This window comes from Callorhinchus milii, unplaced genomic scaffold (genome assembly GCF_018977255.1).
Source record: "Callorhinchus milii isolate IMCB2004 unplaced genomic scaffold, IMCB_Cmil_1.0 Scaffold14, whole genome shotgun sequence".
NCBI lineage: Eukaryota > Metazoa > Chordata > Chondrichthyes > Chimaeriformes > Callorhinchidae > Callorhinchus > Callorhinchus milii.
In genome coordinates, this window is record NW_024704755.1 from 9,174,871 (window position 1) to 9,191,626 (window position 16,756).

The 16,756-nt window shown below is 38.1% G+C and overlaps 1 protein-coding gene across 1 annotated transcript in view; it reads left to right on the forward strand.

The window, feature by feature from the left end:
* adcy7 (adenylate cyclase 7) overlaps window positions 1-16,756 on the forward strand; it is a 45,831-nt gene that overhangs the window by 26,296 nt on the left and 2,779 nt on the right. Inside the window, 22 exon segments of the mRNA XM_007889440.2 lie at window positions 276-443; window positions 1,232-1,381; window positions 3,101-3,255; window positions 3,840-3,951; window positions 4,499-4,626; window positions 4,803-4,961; window positions 7,426-7,558; window positions 7,719-7,910; window positions 8,003-8,040; window positions 8,448-8,528; window positions 8,824-8,893; window positions 10,331-10,428; window positions 10,566-10,650; window positions 10,917-11,054; window positions 12,008-12,079; window positions 12,870-13,054; window positions 13,918-14,011; window positions 14,115-14,273; window positions 14,393-14,539; window positions 14,890-14,997; window positions 16,383-16,470; window positions 16,473-16,496. Coding sequence (XP_007887631.2) covers window positions 276-443; window positions 1,232-1,381; window positions 3,101-3,255; window positions 3,840-3,951; window positions 4,499-4,626; window positions 4,803-4,961; window positions 7,426-7,558; window positions 7,719-7,910; window positions 8,003-8,040; window positions 8,448-8,528; window positions 8,824-8,893; window positions 10,331-10,428; window positions 10,566-10,650; window positions 10,917-11,054; window positions 12,008-12,079; window positions 12,870-13,054; window positions 13,918-14,011; window positions 14,115-14,273; window positions 14,393-14,539; window positions 14,890-14,997; window positions 16,383-16,470; window positions 16,473-16,496 — 2,584 coding nt within the window.

Consider the following 16,756-nt stretch of genomic DNA (forward strand, 5'->3'; position numbering starts at 1 on the left):
AGGGTGTGACTGCGTATCAGTCAGAGTCAGGTGAGGAGGACACACAATCATGCTTGCAATTTTCCTGCATTACAATTAGAAATAGTCACCTGTTTGTCTGACTAGGGAGTGGTGCACAAAACAGGGAGGAAATGTATATTTTTTTCCTGCTAATTTTTTTAAAAAAAGTTTGTTTGTTCATAAAATGTTCTTAGTCATTTTGTGACATGGCGGTTGTAAATGGGCCAAGGTGCAAATCTTTACAGCTCGTGTAACAATGTCATATTTTCTTCTAGGTGCCATTCTTTTTGTACATAGTCTTCGTTTTATATACCATGCTGCCATTGAGTATGCGGGATGCCATCCTTGCCAGTATACTTTCATCTGTCTCTCATATTATAACCCTCAGTATTTATCTAAGTGTAAATGACTCTCCATTGTCAGCTAAGCTCCTGGCTTTTCAGGTGAGTAATGTTGACTAACTTGCTTCAAAAATATCTGAGTGTAAAATATTAGCGCATGACTCCAGGCCAAAACTGCTGAGAGAAAATGTGCTGTAAAATGTGTACCTTCTAGATCTTAAACCCAGTGTGAGTGTGGCCTCTCCTATTTAGAGAGCTGACATTTGGCTAATTCCACACTCTGTAGTGGAGATTTTACGTGGAATGAAGCTTATTTTACTCAAAGGTGTTATTAAAATTTTCTGCTATTCCTCAAGCTAGAACCCAAACATCGCCCAAACACATACAATAACAGCAACACAGTGATGCACGGCTGAGTCTTTAATATCCTATGTCACGTACAGTGTGATTTTTGTACCTATGATTTCCCACACAGTCAGCCTTCAGTTTCTAATCTCTGTGAAATAGGGAAGTATATTTCCATAGAGGTAGTCTTCAGCCATTCTTGTGCACTTTATAGTGGTGTTGTGTGAGTTCTGTGGAGTGGGTCTCCATAGTGCCTAGATTCAGCAAAGAATGAACGTGAACAAGAATAGTTTTTTCTAAAAAAAATTGACGTAAACTTCTTTTACTCTTAGCATATTTTTAACAATTGTTTAGAAGCCACTTTTTGCCACCTTTTGTATTTCTTTGGATTAGAATGGGATTTAGGCCTTGTTTTGAAAGCAACTAAAGGTTCCATTAGTTCGCAAGGGTGTAATTTTTTTTAAATTAGAGGTTATTCAAATGTTCAATGCATTTGGCAGATAAGAAAAAATGATGCCATAATTGTTTTATTCCTGTTATTTCAGATACTGGCCAATGCAGTGATATTTTTGTGTGGCTGCGTCGTGGGCATCTTTCATAAGTTGGTAATGGAACGTGCCTTAGAGCAAACTTACTGGGACACTTTAAGTTGTATTGAAATAAGAATACAGCTGGATGTGAAGAAAAAACAACAGGTGAGTGCTGTCTTGTTTGCGAAATTGCAAACTTCTCTTTCCTGCCTATTGTACATACTAATAGATTTCATTTTTGAAAACTCCATTCAATTGGGATTTGTGATCAAGAGAGGGAGAAGTACACATAATAAGACCATTCATTGAAAAAGATTTTCAACATGAAGCTTCTCGTTTTTACCGCACTTTTTCCTTTTTCAACTCCTTCACCAGCAAATAATGATACTGTATAGATAGAAATGCCATTCACACTATCTGTCAGTACAAAGGTGTTTTATACATTCTTGTAACAGACCCGAGTTGGACTGGTAATGGTTAAAATCTTTATTATTGTTATCAAGTGGATTACCTACTTTCCCCTGTTCTCCGAAGGCACTAACTAAAGTGCATTTCTATTAGCACCAATAGCCTTCTGTTACCTCACTAACATTCCAGGTATGGGTTCCCAATCCTCTCCCAATAGCCACACACTTTCCACTAGGAGTTACTGAGTACTGAGCCCATTTATAGCATGCATAATGCTGCCATTTGCTGAATGAGGCTAATGAGCTCAGAATAGGGCAAGGATTGAACTTGGGATCTTCCTTGTCTGTACAGCTCAATACCACACGATATCGTTAACTTACCCACTGAGTCATTGGAGATTTGCCGTGCTATTTTTTGCCTTGTAATCAGTGGCTGCAAAGGTATTATTGATGAGGTTGTAAATATTATATGTGGCTGACATCCGAAGAGTTTAAAGCAGGAGTTGTTATTATAGGGTAGGAAAATGCATGATAAGTAGCACGTATTGTATGTCAATGTTGCTTTGAAGCTGCAATGGACTTGGGTTGAGTTGAATTAAACCAGGTAGTGCAGTTCGATCTTTCGTGACTGGGATCTGGTTTTGAATACAACCCAGTTGTTAACATGCAAGGCACCACAGCATGAAGCTACTGCAATGGATTGAAACAAAAGCCTCCTTCAAGGCCGGTCTGAAGACCTTTCTCTTTGACCGTGCCTTCAGCTCCCCTCTCGACTCTCTACCCCCTCCTCGCTCCCTCCCTTCCCTCCCCTCACCCTGACCATTTCCCCCTGCTCGGGTCCTGACCCAACTGTCCAGCGCCTTGGGACGTCCTCCCGACGTGAAAGGCGCTCTATAAATGGAATCTTGTTGTTGTTATTGTGCAGGAAATGGAAAAAAATTAAAATATTTACAGGGGGAGAGGGAAGGAGAAGAATCTTCTGAACTGGCACCTGGTACATAGGAGGGGTACTAGAGAGAGCTTTAGTTTTGCTGACCTGACACTACCTGACCAATGTTGGAAGGGTTCATTCTCCAAAACATTCGCATTCAAGAGCACAAAACATCGTCAAACAATATAGATTTCATTTTATTGGAGAGTGGCACAGATTGTCGTCGCATTTTCCCCTGTGTTTGCACAATCAGCCATTTTCACAGCTCTTCGGTTTAAAAGAAAAAAGTAACTGGAAGATGAGAGAAATTGATTTTATTAAGTAATAATAATAATATAAAATTCCTTGCATTTGATATAGTGCCTTATAACGTAGATGTCTCAAAGCTCTTCACAGGATATACTGTAAAATGTAGTGACTGTATTTCATGGGCAAAGTTACATTTAACCCTAACCCTATATAAATGCAACTTGTTGTTTAGTATTTCATTTATGTTACATATTACCAATGCTAATTTTTAGAGTCTTTTATTTTTTTTAATTCCAGGAAAGCTTGCTGTTATCAGTACTGCCAGCGAATATTTCTATGAAAATGAAACTAGCTATTATTGAGCGTTTGAAGGAAAGCAACGACAGTCCACACAAACAGGATGTGTCAAACAATTTCCACAGCATGTATGTGATGAGGCATCGAAACGTGAGGTATTGAGAAAATATTAATTGGTGTTTCGTTCACAGTGATCGGAAAAGTTGTGTTTACATTTTAAATAAATCTGTCATTTTGATTCAATGATTAGGGAATCAGAAAGAAATTAATTCAAAAGAAGAAGGGAGTTTCTCCCAATGTCCTGACTAGTAGTTACTCAGATAACAACAACAACAGCTTGGATTTATACAGCGTCCTCCACCCCGGATGGCATCTCAGAACGCTTCACAGTAACGGATCCCGGGGCCGAGCCAGGGGGAGGGGGAGGAAGGTGACCAAAGGCGCGGTCGAAAAGAAAGATAAAATCGATAATTCACATTGCTATGCGTAAATTGATTGTCGTGCTCGTCCATATCATACATAGTCACTTCACTTTACATTAAATCCCGTGAAGCGCTTTGAGATGTCGTCCTGACTCAAGCAGTGCAGGTGTCAACAGAGATGTGGGTAAAGTTGGAAAGTTAACCAAGAAGATGACCAGTTGTCCTCTCCAGGCAGAGTTGTTTGAAAGTTGCCTTAGAAGTTTGTATTTTGGTGTCCTGCTCTTATTCCCATCTTTTTGATTTTTGGTTGCTGACAGCATCCTGTATGCAGATATTGTAGGTTTCACCCGTTTGGCTAGTGACTGCTCGCCCAATGAACTGGTTGTGATGCTGAATGAACTGTTTGGGAAGTTTGACCAGATAGCCAAGGTAGGCATTAGTTCTATTTCCCCGTATACAAATTGAAGTCCCATTATCAGCACTCATTTTAGAATGAAATACTGTGTAACTGCTTTTCTTTTATCTCAATCGCCCTGATTCTTGGTTTGCGAACGTATACGTTTGTGCACTCTTTAATAGGGCAGGCGTGTCGACTTTTGAGAATATTTTGATTTGGGTCTGAATGCAAATATTTAAAGAAGTCACCCATATGAAAACTACTGTATTACTTCTCCTGTATACGACTGGCTGTGATGTTTGAGATACTTTGCAGAAATGAAAAAAAAAATTTTTTGTTTCTAAATGCACACACAAACACAGTGGATATTGCAGTTTCAATTCTCTAGCGTACTTAAGAGTTTCTGTGTATTCCTCGTGGCAACCAACTTCAATGTATCCATTTCTAGACAGCAAATGTATCTAATTATAGTTATAAGGGAGTCCCTTATAGTATAGATGGTTTAATGTTTGCTAATAGTCCAAAGAGTTTGCTATGTTATAAAAATAAATGTTAATAAAATTTTGTTAATTTCTGTAGGAGAACGAATGTATGAGGATAAAAATACTGGGTGACTGCTATTACTGTGTCTCAGGACTTCCTGTATCGTTACCAAAACATGCTCAGAACTGTGTGAAAATGGGCCTTGACATGTGTGAAGCTATCAAGTAGGTAACTTTATTATATGATAAGCACTTCGGCAAATACTGTTTAATTTAGCAGCTAACAAGATTGGTTGTCGAATTACCATCGCTGGAAATTATTATTAGCCACAAATTTGGACTGTAAATTGAGAAGAAGGTGGAACTACGGCACCAAATCATGAGTTGTTATCCTTTTGCAGGCAAGTCCGGGATGCCACCGGAGTGGACATTAGTATGCGAGTCGGTGTTCATTCTGGCAATGTATTGTGCGGTGTCATTGGTCTCCGAAAGTGGCAGTACGATGTCTGGTCGCACGACGTCACCTTAGCTAACCACATGGAATCTGGCGGACTGCCTGGGTAAGATCTCTGTCTGACACTCTAACAGCAAACGTAGATTTTAAAGTACAAAACACTCCTGTCTGCCAGCCATCGTCAAAATTAAATAATTTTTAACAAGGACTGTCCTGGTGGCTCAGTATATGTCTGAACCAGACTAAACTGAAGCTGTCCCAGGTTGAATTCCTGGTTTATATGACAAATTAGCTGTTCTCCTCCAAGCAGGGCTTGGTTCAGGTCGATTTCTGCTATGGTGCTGTCCATCTCTTAACTTACAAAATGAAGCAAATCAATATTCTAATCTTTTCTGTATCTGAATCAAACTTAGTGAATCTTCAACTTATCCAACTGGGTCAAATTGAATGATGAGGATTCCCCAACCAGATTTTTGTTTTGAAAGTAAAGCACCATCTCATCCCTCAGCCAGACAGAAATGTTAAACCCAGGCATCAACAGATCTTGCATTAAGGTCATTGATTGTGTCAGCCTGAGTCAGGTAACTTTTGAAATGTAAAAAATCTGAAAACTCAAGGATAACTCTTTTTTTGTCAAATAAATTACAAAAGTTTGAGAAACTGGGGAAAGTCAGAATTAAGTTCCATCTGCTTTTTGCTTCAGTCCTAAATGGTTCCTTTAAGGAGAGAGCAGGCAGTATGGGAGTTTTTTTTTTTTACAGCTCTAATGTATGGCAACAACCGGCATCGCAAATTTTGGAAATTCATTGTTTTGTATTTTGAAAGTGTAAAGCTAATCCCCGATTAAAGAATTAATTAAGATAGAAGTTGAGACAGAGGGTGCAAAAAAACAGTTATTCATAGTTACAGGTATCCTGTCTATATGGTATAAATCTTGTGTTTTACACAAGGTGTTTGAGAACAGAAGCATTGTCAAATATTTCTATCAATATATAAGCTTTAGTTAGCTGCGGCAACAAAAACCCTTTCTTTTCATAGTTAATTTTTTGTGAATGATAAGAATAGCCTAGCCCTTGTGTAAGCTCTGGTCAAAATCAGAAATAGAATTCGAGACAGGAGTTGCCATGGAAATTGGCCTCACAGAACAGAAATGGAAGCCAATGGAGACATTTGTCCTAATTTTCACACCATTCACACCCCTGTTTGTTTTTACCCTGAGCAGTGACCAATTGTGGACTAGACGGAATTTGTTTCGTCTCTCACGATTTAGATTAAAATACACAGCAGAACTCTGGAGTGCAATGCTCAGATGCTGCTTTCTCACTGAAGTAACAGAATGTAGCTTAACTGAAACAAAGAGCATATTGTGCTTCAGTCGAGCAGCGCTGCCATACACATAAGCGATAAAGGTAAAGTAGAGCAATATTATGAAAACCCATGGGATAGACTCTTCTCACAAATGGGCCAACCCGATAATTCACCAGCCATCAAATTGCACATGAAATGTGATCAGCAGCACAAGTGGAATGTAAATTGCTTGGCACAGGTCTCGATGGTGTATTCTCCTGTGGAATAAAGAGATTAAATTGGTGCCGTGCCATCGGTGCTGGAGCGTAGGTTCCGTTTCCCGCTACTGTGCTGAAACTCTGAATGAATGAAGGTTAAACATGTCCCCATAGTCATGAGCATGGGAAATTGGAGTGCAGTCACTGACAACAATTTCAGACCCCCTCCCCCCACCCACCCCACCCCCGAGTACAAAGCGTGAGCAAACTGAGAAAACATTTGTTGGAAACGAGCAATAGAGCCTGCAGAAGAAAATTCAAAGGGCAATGAACTTGTTTATTGGTGTGCTGTCGTTTAGTTTCCATGGCACCAGCGGCAACAGAAGGCTAATCCAATTCCTGTTGTTCGATTTGTGTGTCAAGATTTTCTTCAGGCTATTGTTCATAATAATAATATGACCGTTGTTAACTTTAAATCTGGATATTTTGTTTGGGAAAATGGCATTTCACTGGACACCTTCTATCAGCACTGTGAGCTGATGGTTTTTCAAAGTATCAACCAGTCAAGTGCAGCAGGGGATGAAACTCACTGGTGTGAGTGAGCTGATGTCGGTCACAAACCAAGTTTGCTCTCCATTTAAAACAAAATTAACAAACATATTCACAAATAATTATTGCTGTTTAATCTGACACTCAACGTAATTTGGTATCTTGGTGTCAGAAAATCACTTTTTGATGTAGAAAAGTTTTATTATTTACATAGTGCAGAACCTGTAATCATTTTTTTAAAAAAAACATTATGAAAAACTTTTGTGTTGTTGCACAATTTATAATAAGCAGTAATACCTGTTCTTTTACATAGAACACAGAAACAGGCCAATCAGCCCATCTAGTCTGTGATGGTGTTTATACCCCAAATGAATCTCCACTCCTCCTTATGCCCTTTTCTGTGCCTGCCCTATTTCCTCCTCCCTCGTGTATGCATTCTTGCTTGAGAATGCTACATAAATATTTGGAATGTTAAATGTTTGTTGGTGACTGTACTTCACTTTTCTTTTGGACTAGTCGTGTACACATCACTGAATCGACATGGGACCACTTGAATAAAGAGTATGAAGTGGAAGAAGGAAATGGACACCAAAGAAATTCCTACCTCAAGGATCTGAACATAAAAACGTATTTGGTCATTGATCCAAGGGTGGGTGTTTTCATTTAAAATGTAGCTTTTCACTTTGTTTCAGTAATCTCTTTGTTTTTATGTGTTGTCATATTTTTGCATTACCCACCTAACAGTGACGTTCTTTAAGGCGTTCAGGTGTTTCAGTTTGTGTTTGCCTTCCTGTTCCATTGTATTGCAGACCAAGCAGCAAAGTCAGAAGATCAGGCAGCTCCAGAAGCCAAAACATGTAAACGACGGGCTGAAGATGAGAGCATCTGTCCGTATGACACGATACCTGGAGTCGTGGGGTGCAGTGAAACCATTTGCTCACCTCCAGCAACGAGAAAATGTTAACAGTGAATTCCCAGCAACAAATGGAAAGATCAGGAAGGCAAGGCCACGAAATCTGATGCATATACACATTTTTCATTGGAAACCTATCGATCAACATTTTCTGAGATTTTTTTTCCTCTTGTGTTTTAGGATATACCACTGCGTGGTCTCCACAGGACATTAGATAGGTAGGTCTTTGTAAACCGCATTCCAGATTTAAAAAGGAAATCAAATTTACAGAGGATATTGAGTAAAAATATTCAACAGCAACAATTTTATATAGCACCCTTCACACCGGTAGCCTCTCAGAGCACTTAACAGCAGTCTGGTTGGTCTGATGCTGTTCTGTCTGTATTCAGAATCTTTCAGACAAAATTGCTATGCTACTTCGTAGATTTATTACAAATATTAATTGCTCAATTTTTTCTTTCACCACTTTTGATTCTTGGGTTTTCTCAAATGGCTGCAACATCTATCTAACAAAACATTGAACGACTCTTTCCTGCATCACGCTAAGCTCAATAATGATGGCTTGAATTAGATGGTGAATAGTGCACATGGCTTTTCTCTGACGACTGCATTGTTAACTTCCTAGAAACCAATCGCAAAAGAGACGACTTGAAGAGGAACTGCACGATCGGATGTTAACAACGATCGATGGAATCAATTCACAAAAGTATGCAACTTTTTAACTTCCTTCGGTTGAAAAATGCTTTTATTATGTACAATATAATACAAATTTACATTTATACAGCACCTTTCATGTCGGGTGAACATCTCAAGTATTTGAATAATAAAAGATCTTAGGGTCAAAAAAGACTTGAAACATAAAATGCATTTTGTGGTGTGTAATTGAACCATAGAGTCAATGAATGTGAGTGAAAATCTATTGCTTTCCTTAACCATAAGCACATTGTATCTTAATTACATCTGGCTCATGTCCTGCTCTATTTGTTTCCATTTTTTCACAGACAATGGATTAAATCTGATGACTTTTTCAGTATATCACTGTTTTATAGTGAGAAGGGATTGGAAAAACAAGTGAGTATGCATGCTAATGAACACTGGCTTATCACACTGCATGCTGAGACATGGTAAAGAGGTAAAGAGGTGTTATCGTAAAGTAAAAGAAAAATGACTGTCTCTGATATGTACAAAACTCAAAGTAGGGAGAAATCCGTAGTTTGTTTCTTTCAAAGACGCACAGAGCCCCAGTCACTGGTGTTGTCATCTTGAATCAATTAATGTAAAGGTTTAAATCTATTTTGTTACAAATTGTAGGTAATGGTCAATATCAAACAATAATAATAATCATTCCTGACATTTGGTTTAGCTCCTTTTACATCAGGAGGACATCTCCCAAAGCTCTTCTTGGAATACACTGTTATAGACAATAGACCGTTGCTCAGAATTGAAAGAGTGCAAAGAACTAGGCATATTTGGATAGCACTTATTCAATCTATCGTATGCTGTCTTTCAATAATGCAGCTCTTATCCTGAGATATCAAATTCAGCTCAGAATTGTGAAGCAGAACTGAATTTAGCCTCAATTTTCTGAATGAACCTTTGTCCCGAAGCAGTTTATGTGTTTTTACTAAAACACTGAGTGGATGTATGTTCTGTGCTGTGGTGTATCCAGAGCCCGAAAAGTACAGGGATTTAAATAAGGTTGCTAATGCCACACCGCTTCGATTCCCTTTTATTTCGGAGCTAATTTTAAGGGGATAGATAGCAGGCTAACTCCAAGCCATCATGCTCCACCTAAACCAGCCCACGTTGTATTCTTCTAGATTTAAATCATTCTCGAAATTTAGAATCCAAATTTGCTCCTGTAGCAAACCTAAGGATTCTGCTTCACTTTAATGTAAGATCTGGTTACATGCCCTGTTCGGTTGGGGCATGTTTTCTATATGTAGTGAAAATACAAAGCGTTGATAGCATTTTACTTTCATAATGCTGAATCCCGATTCTTAAAAGTTGGTGATGTAACTGTGGTGCAGCAATTCAAATCTACTTGAGGGAATGGAGTGATCTGCTCATGTCGTGTTCCAATATCTCTTCAGAGCAACTTGTCAGTAGCAATCAGTTTCAGTTCTTGTGCAACCACTCACACTCCAGACAGTCACACAGGCAAGTAATTCTATCTTTTATTAAAGCAGCAGTCAGAAGAAGGCCGATGCAGATTGCTGTAAGGACACAAGAAAGAAACTCAGTCACAGAATCCCATTTGCAGTCTACCCTCCCTGCCCTCCTCCCCTTCCTGATCCCAAACACTAGCTTGGTTTAAAAAAAAATGCTGTGAGGAGAAAGTACATAATAATAATCCTTGCATTTGATATAGCGCCTTATCACATCTTTGAGACCTCTCAAAGCGCTTCACAGGATATATTGTAAAATTGACTGTACTTTGTGGGTGAATAAATAAAATGGAAGCTCTGTTGTTTATTGTATCTTACAATGGTTGTTTTTGCTTTGCAGTATCGTGCAGTCAGTATTCCTTCCTTGAAGTATTACATTGGTTGCGTCATGTTCATATTTCTCTGTATATTTGGGGTCCAAATGTTTGCAACCGAAAGGTAAGTACTGGCCTCATGAATCGACTTCATATTTACGTTTAAAGGTGCTATACAAATCTTGTTGTTGTTAAACATTAAATAACCGATTCTACCTTAAACAATTGTTTATTTATCTCTTTCCCCACACCACCCAAAAGGAATGAAACACTTGGAATATCATTTGGAATAGCTGCCTTTATTCTCCTGATAATTCTCTTCATTTGTTTTGCCGGGCACCTAAAGGTGAGTTGGTTTTAAATCAAATTCTCATCGGTCACTGAATCTGCCAAATTCTCTTTCAACAATTCATTACTCACTGCAGAACAATTGTAATTCAATATATCTATTGTATTTATGTGTAACCTTTAAAAATATTACCAAAAAAGCTTTTTTTTCTCTGAACAACTTTAAAATTTATTTCTGTCGCAGACAGTTTTGCGTAAAACATCTGTTATAAAGTGTAACAGTGAAACAACTGTCGACTGATCTCTCCTCTCTGTTCCGCACAGCAGTACTGCATAAAAACATCTTCCTCTTCAAGTTGGTTCAGTCTCATCTCAGAAAGTGTTACAAAGAAACCGATTGTGCGATTACCGTTGACTGTCATTGCGATGGGAGTTGTGCTACTCATTGCAGTTATCAACTTGGTGAGTAATCATCAAGAGCCATGACAAATAGTCCAGTACCTAAGGATATTAAGAAATATGGAAAATACAATGTAATGTAATTAAAGAGTTGGCTTGGACTTAATAGTAGAGTGGGTTGATGGGCCAAATGGCCTCCTTTTTCAATGGAATTTAAAATAATGATCCTTGCATTTGCTATAGCATCTTTTTTGATGTTGAGAGCACTTCACAGGAATTACATTAGAGTGTTTGCTCACAGCAATGTCCCACAGAGAGCCATGAAATGAATAACAAATTTTATCTGGGGGATTATTGGCTAGGACACAAGGTGGAACTACCTTCTCTTTTTGCAAAGGTCCACGGGGATCTTTATCATCCACCTGAACTGGCAGATGGGGCCCTTGGTTTACTGTCTCATTATAAGGGTAAAATGATGGAGTGCTCCCCTTGCACTGCACTGGAGTGTCAGCCTGGACTGTGAGTTCAAAGTCCCGGCATAGAGCATTCAACATGCGGTCTCCTGATTCAGTGGGCATGTACTACCAACTCAGCCAGACTAACACTTACAGCTGGAATGGGTTACCAGGAAAGATGATTGAGTCCAGGACACATGATTTCATTTAAAGTTCAGGTTGTAATGGGTGGCTGCAGACTGGGATTGCCTTGATCAGACTCCATAGTGATTTGGAGAGGTGCTGAGCTGTAACTGGAAGTGAAATTTCCATTTTGTTTTTGACACTGCAAGTTAGCCATCAGTCAGATTTATAAAAACAATGCTTTTCTTAGACTGTGTCTGTTCCAGTGAAAGCTTTAATTTTGTTTTTAGATTAAATAATTTAATTTTACCCACAAGATATAGTCAATTCACTTTGCAGTATATTCATGACGTCTCGAAGACGTGATAAGGTGCCATATCAAATGCAAGGATTATTATAACTTATTTTTTTATTATCATTATTATTTTTTGTCTTCAGTGTATCAATCCCCCTAAAGCGATGGGCAACATGACAATTGTTGAACAAACGAATGCTCTCTCCTGCCTTCCTGTGAGTATAAATACTCATCCAGCCCTTTTTACAACTTTCTTGACCAAAAACATCCATTCAACTACAATGCCAACAGCTATAAAGTACCTTGTGCATTTCTTAAAAGAATGATCGTGTAGAAGTTAATAGGTTTTGAATATTTTATGACTCAAATTTGATACATACACTTTATCTTTGCAAATTTTTCACAAAAAATTTCCAATGTTCAAAAAAAAATGTTTGTGCAATTACAGTTTCTCAAGAAAAAGTTTAACAGCAGAATAAAGATTCTACATTACAATCTCTTCTTCCCTCTTCAGTGTAGCTAGGAGTGGAGTATTTTTATATTTCAATCCATATATATATATATACTCAGTAATACAATCTAATACAGTCTGGTCAAGACAGATCTAATGTTTGATAAATTTGGTGTGATAATACAGTAGTAAAATTACTCCTGATGTTGAGCAGCTATTATTATGATGATTGTTTTCAGTACCAAGGCAAAAGATCTGTTTAGCTGCAGTTTCTCAGGACCTGCTGTTGGTCTGAGGGTTGAGCTAGCTTCCTATATTGGTGCCTAGCAGGACACTCATGTTTTATTTTTTTTTGGTGTGGCTATTCTGCGATTGTGTCAGGTGCCCTGCTTCATTCACATTGATATAAAAAAGGAGCGTTAAATCGAGAATCGATGCACAACTCATTGCGCGCTGGCCAAAAGGTTGTTAAATTGGGTTTGTTTCCACGAGATGGTTGCTGAAGACTATTGTACATTCTAAATTGTTTTTTTAATTTGCTTCTGTTTTGGCAGTACTACATCTATTGTTGCATTTTGGGACTCATTGCTTGTTCAGTTTTTTTCCGAGTAAGCTTTGAACTCAAAGCAGCCATACTAGTCATTGCCTGTGTGGCTTATAATTTCATCCTCCTGGACTTCCAAGCTTCCTTGTTTGACGTCTACAGAGACAAATTGTACACGAATGAAAACGGTACCAGGTAAGACTTTATTAAAGGTGGAAATAAACACCTAAAAGTAAATCAGCCAAATGAATAAGGATATTTGACACTGGAATGCATTTAGGAAATCTCTTTACAAAAATGGATTGCAACATCTTCGGTAACAGCTTCAAAACGCACCATTTAGATGTGTCATATGTAAAAGAATGCCTGTAAATACTTTTGTTGAAATATTTTAAGAAAGTAAAATGTGAAATTGTAAACTTTGCTCGTTTTATTTTAGTGCCACACTGTTACCTCACACTTAAAAGAATTACCTTGTTTAGTCAAGGCTGACTTACAGCAAATTCAACTCAAAAGCTTTATATGTGCATCAAATTTCTCATTGACTAAGTCTCAGATACACCGATTATTCATTGCTGCTTTTATGCGTTATAAATTACGATGTGCTGAATCTAAAATTAATTAGGGATGTAATGTGTCTCTACTTGTGATGTTGAATGGTGTTGGAAGAGAAACAACTAGACCATGCAGTATTAATTCCACTTACTGTGAAGCGTTGTTTATCTCTGTGTGGAAAAGCTTGTCCCAAATCCGAGTGAGACCTGCTGTGTCTCCAACGTGCATTTGGCCTGGCTGCTTATCAAACCTTTTTTTTGAGTTGACTTGTATCCTATTATATATGGAATTTTTCACACTCCATTAGAGTGTCAACCTAAACTCTGGGAGTTCAAAGTCCCAACGTGGGGTTTGAACTCACAGCCTTCTGTCTCAAGAGGCGAGAGCGTTGCCAAATGAGCCAGCTGACGTTTTGTTGACTTGTTATCAAATTGTTGGTTTACGTGAATTGACGTGGAAATAATTTGTCGTCAATTACAATATCCCTGATTTATATTTTTCAGCATTGAAAAACCAGGCCCTTTGAAAAATCCAAAGATTATGAGCTGTTTTTACCTGATTCTGTTTGTCAGCACTCTGCTGTTTTTAACAAGACAGGTAACAAAAACAGAAACTCTACTGCATAACAATACAGTGTACACTTTGTTTTTCTGCCAATAGTTTACTGATATGTACGAGTGTGTTTTGCTTTTGCTCGCAGAATGAGTACAACTGTAGACAAGACTTCTTGTGGAAGAACAAATTCAAAAAAGAAAGGGAGGAAATCGAGACGATGGAGAACGTGAATCGACTTTTATTGGAGAACGTGCTACCAGGACATGTGGCCGCCCACTTCATTGGTGAAAATAAAAAGAATGAGGTTTGCTTTCTTGATACTCGACTGAACTCTCCAGCACAGGGTCCCTGACAACTCAGTTAACTTAAACGTCACGTAATATTAATAATATGTTAACTGTTGCATGTTATTTTCTGTTGCAGGATTTATACCACCAGTCCTATGACTGTGTTTGTATCATGTTTGCTTCAATTCCTGATTTCAAAGAATTTTACACAGAATGCGATGTAAATAAAGAGGGACTTGAATGCCTCAGACTATTGAATGAAATAATAGCTGATTTTGATGAGGTAATTATGGGTTCTGATTCCTGGAAACTCGTTTGACACAATCTGACAGTTAAACATAATCTGTTTCACCGGCTCTCTAAAAAATCTATTTGTTAATGTTTTCTTAAGAATTTTGTTGCTTTCCAACATACTTGCTCATTGCAATTGGCTATTTGCTTTCAATATATACGAAAAGCATTACTTTTTCTGTTCTTCCACGCATTCCATGCGTTATGCACTTCTGACTATTTTATAATAATAATCTCTGCATTTGATATAGCGCCTTATCACGTCTTCGAGACGTCTCAAAGCGCTTCACAGAATATAATGTAAAGTGTAGTGACTGTGTGTTTTGTGGGCTTTTGTTTTAGCTTTTGTCAAAGCCGAAGTTCAGCGCTGTAGAAAAAATCAAAACTATTGGTAGCACCTACATGGCAGCTGCAGGTCTCACTATTGCTCCAGGTCAAGAAAATAAACAGGTAATCGCGAGTCACTGTAACATAATCGGTGCAAATCTATCTATTTTTCATAGTACCGTCGACGATTTACCTATTAAAGAATGGTTTGCAACTTCTAAAACCTGCTTGTTCACCTTTGCTTTATTCGCTTGAAGGTAAATTTTAGCTTTTTGTTCTTAAAGCATGTGAACCTGCTACATTTACTGGCATAAAAAGATAATTGAACCTTCTCTTGCTCACTCATCCCCTCCGCCCAGACTTTGCTCTGTGTTAGAATTTAATGGCAGCTGCTCAGCAAAATGCTAATGCTTTGTTTGTCAATTTTACAACCACCAGTAAAATGTAACCAGTGGTGGCTTACAAGCCAATATCTTGGGATCCCAGCCCTCTTGCTTCCATTTCATTCTCACTTTACCTCTGAGCAGGCGAGCCAGTGGAAACAAAGATGTGTTGCAGCTGTTTAGGAAAATTTACGCTCCCGAAAGTTATTTATTAAGCTTCTTTGTTTGCGTCCCATTGAGCAAGCTTCTTTTCAGCATTTTCTTTTAAGAGAAGCCAAGTGTTTTTGTTTGTTATCTTTTATGTTAATATACAATTGTGTACATATTTAAATTGGTCAGTTAACACCTTTACGGCTGTGCAAATTTTCTGACAAATCGCCTTTCCAATTTAGATACAAACATAACTAATGACAATATAGTGATCAAATGATCNTTTTACTTTTCCACAGATGAAACAGATATGGTTCTTATGAACCTAAATAATATATTTTATTAGCAAAATTTGCTTGTGCAACATTCATATCTCAGGATTTGCTCTGAATATAAATTCTTACTGAAGTGGAATCCATTGGTCAGCTAAATGTCTGATTTTTATTTTAATTATTTAATTGATGATTGACTTCAAAAATAGAATCAAAGCGACCGATTTCCCCTTCAAGCAGGTTGTCCAGTGATCCAGTGTTTGACTTTTTAAATCACATTACCAGTCAGCGAGGAGACAATACTGTATGGAAATACTTTTGAGTGCTGCTCTGTTAGACCGTTGGGAGTCTCGTGTAAAATTAACAATGGGACCTTGACGGTTGTGAAAAGAACATGGTGCCATTCTGTGGGGAAAGTGTTGTTGAGCGGGACACACACACAAACACATGGGAGAGAAACACAGACAATCACAATAGCAGGGCCTCCGAGTGGAGTGAAGCCCATTTGCCGCTTGCGCTACACCGCACAGCTGCGTCCAGAGCTGTCTGTTTACCAGACACAGGCTGCGCTTTTCTATTAGCCCAGGTTATGACCACGTTATAATTTTTTTAAAAAGATCCTCCTTTTTCATGTATTTCGTATGCATTTCAATGAAGCAAACGCATACCTTTGCTTTGTTGACTTTTGTTTTCTTTTTAACAGGATGCTGAGAAGCAATTTGCTCAGATTGGTATCATGGTGGAGTTTGCCATTGCCTTAATAGGCAAATTGGATGGTATTAACAGACACTCGTTAATAATTTCAAACTGCGTATTGGTAAGTTGTATTTCTAAAACCTGGAGTGTTACAACTTCTTTCTTATAAACTGCTACATTGTCGATGAACTTGCAAGTTTTTAATATCCATTGATATCCTTTTTTTTATTGTGTACCACAGACATTTGTGCTCACACTTTAAAACTCTTCTCCATTTAATAATCAGTACAAGTGTAACTTTCTTTGTTGTGCACTAGACCAACTGAATGAAATGCCATTCATTATATGAGAACTATTAGTGAAATGTCCACAGTATTCAAA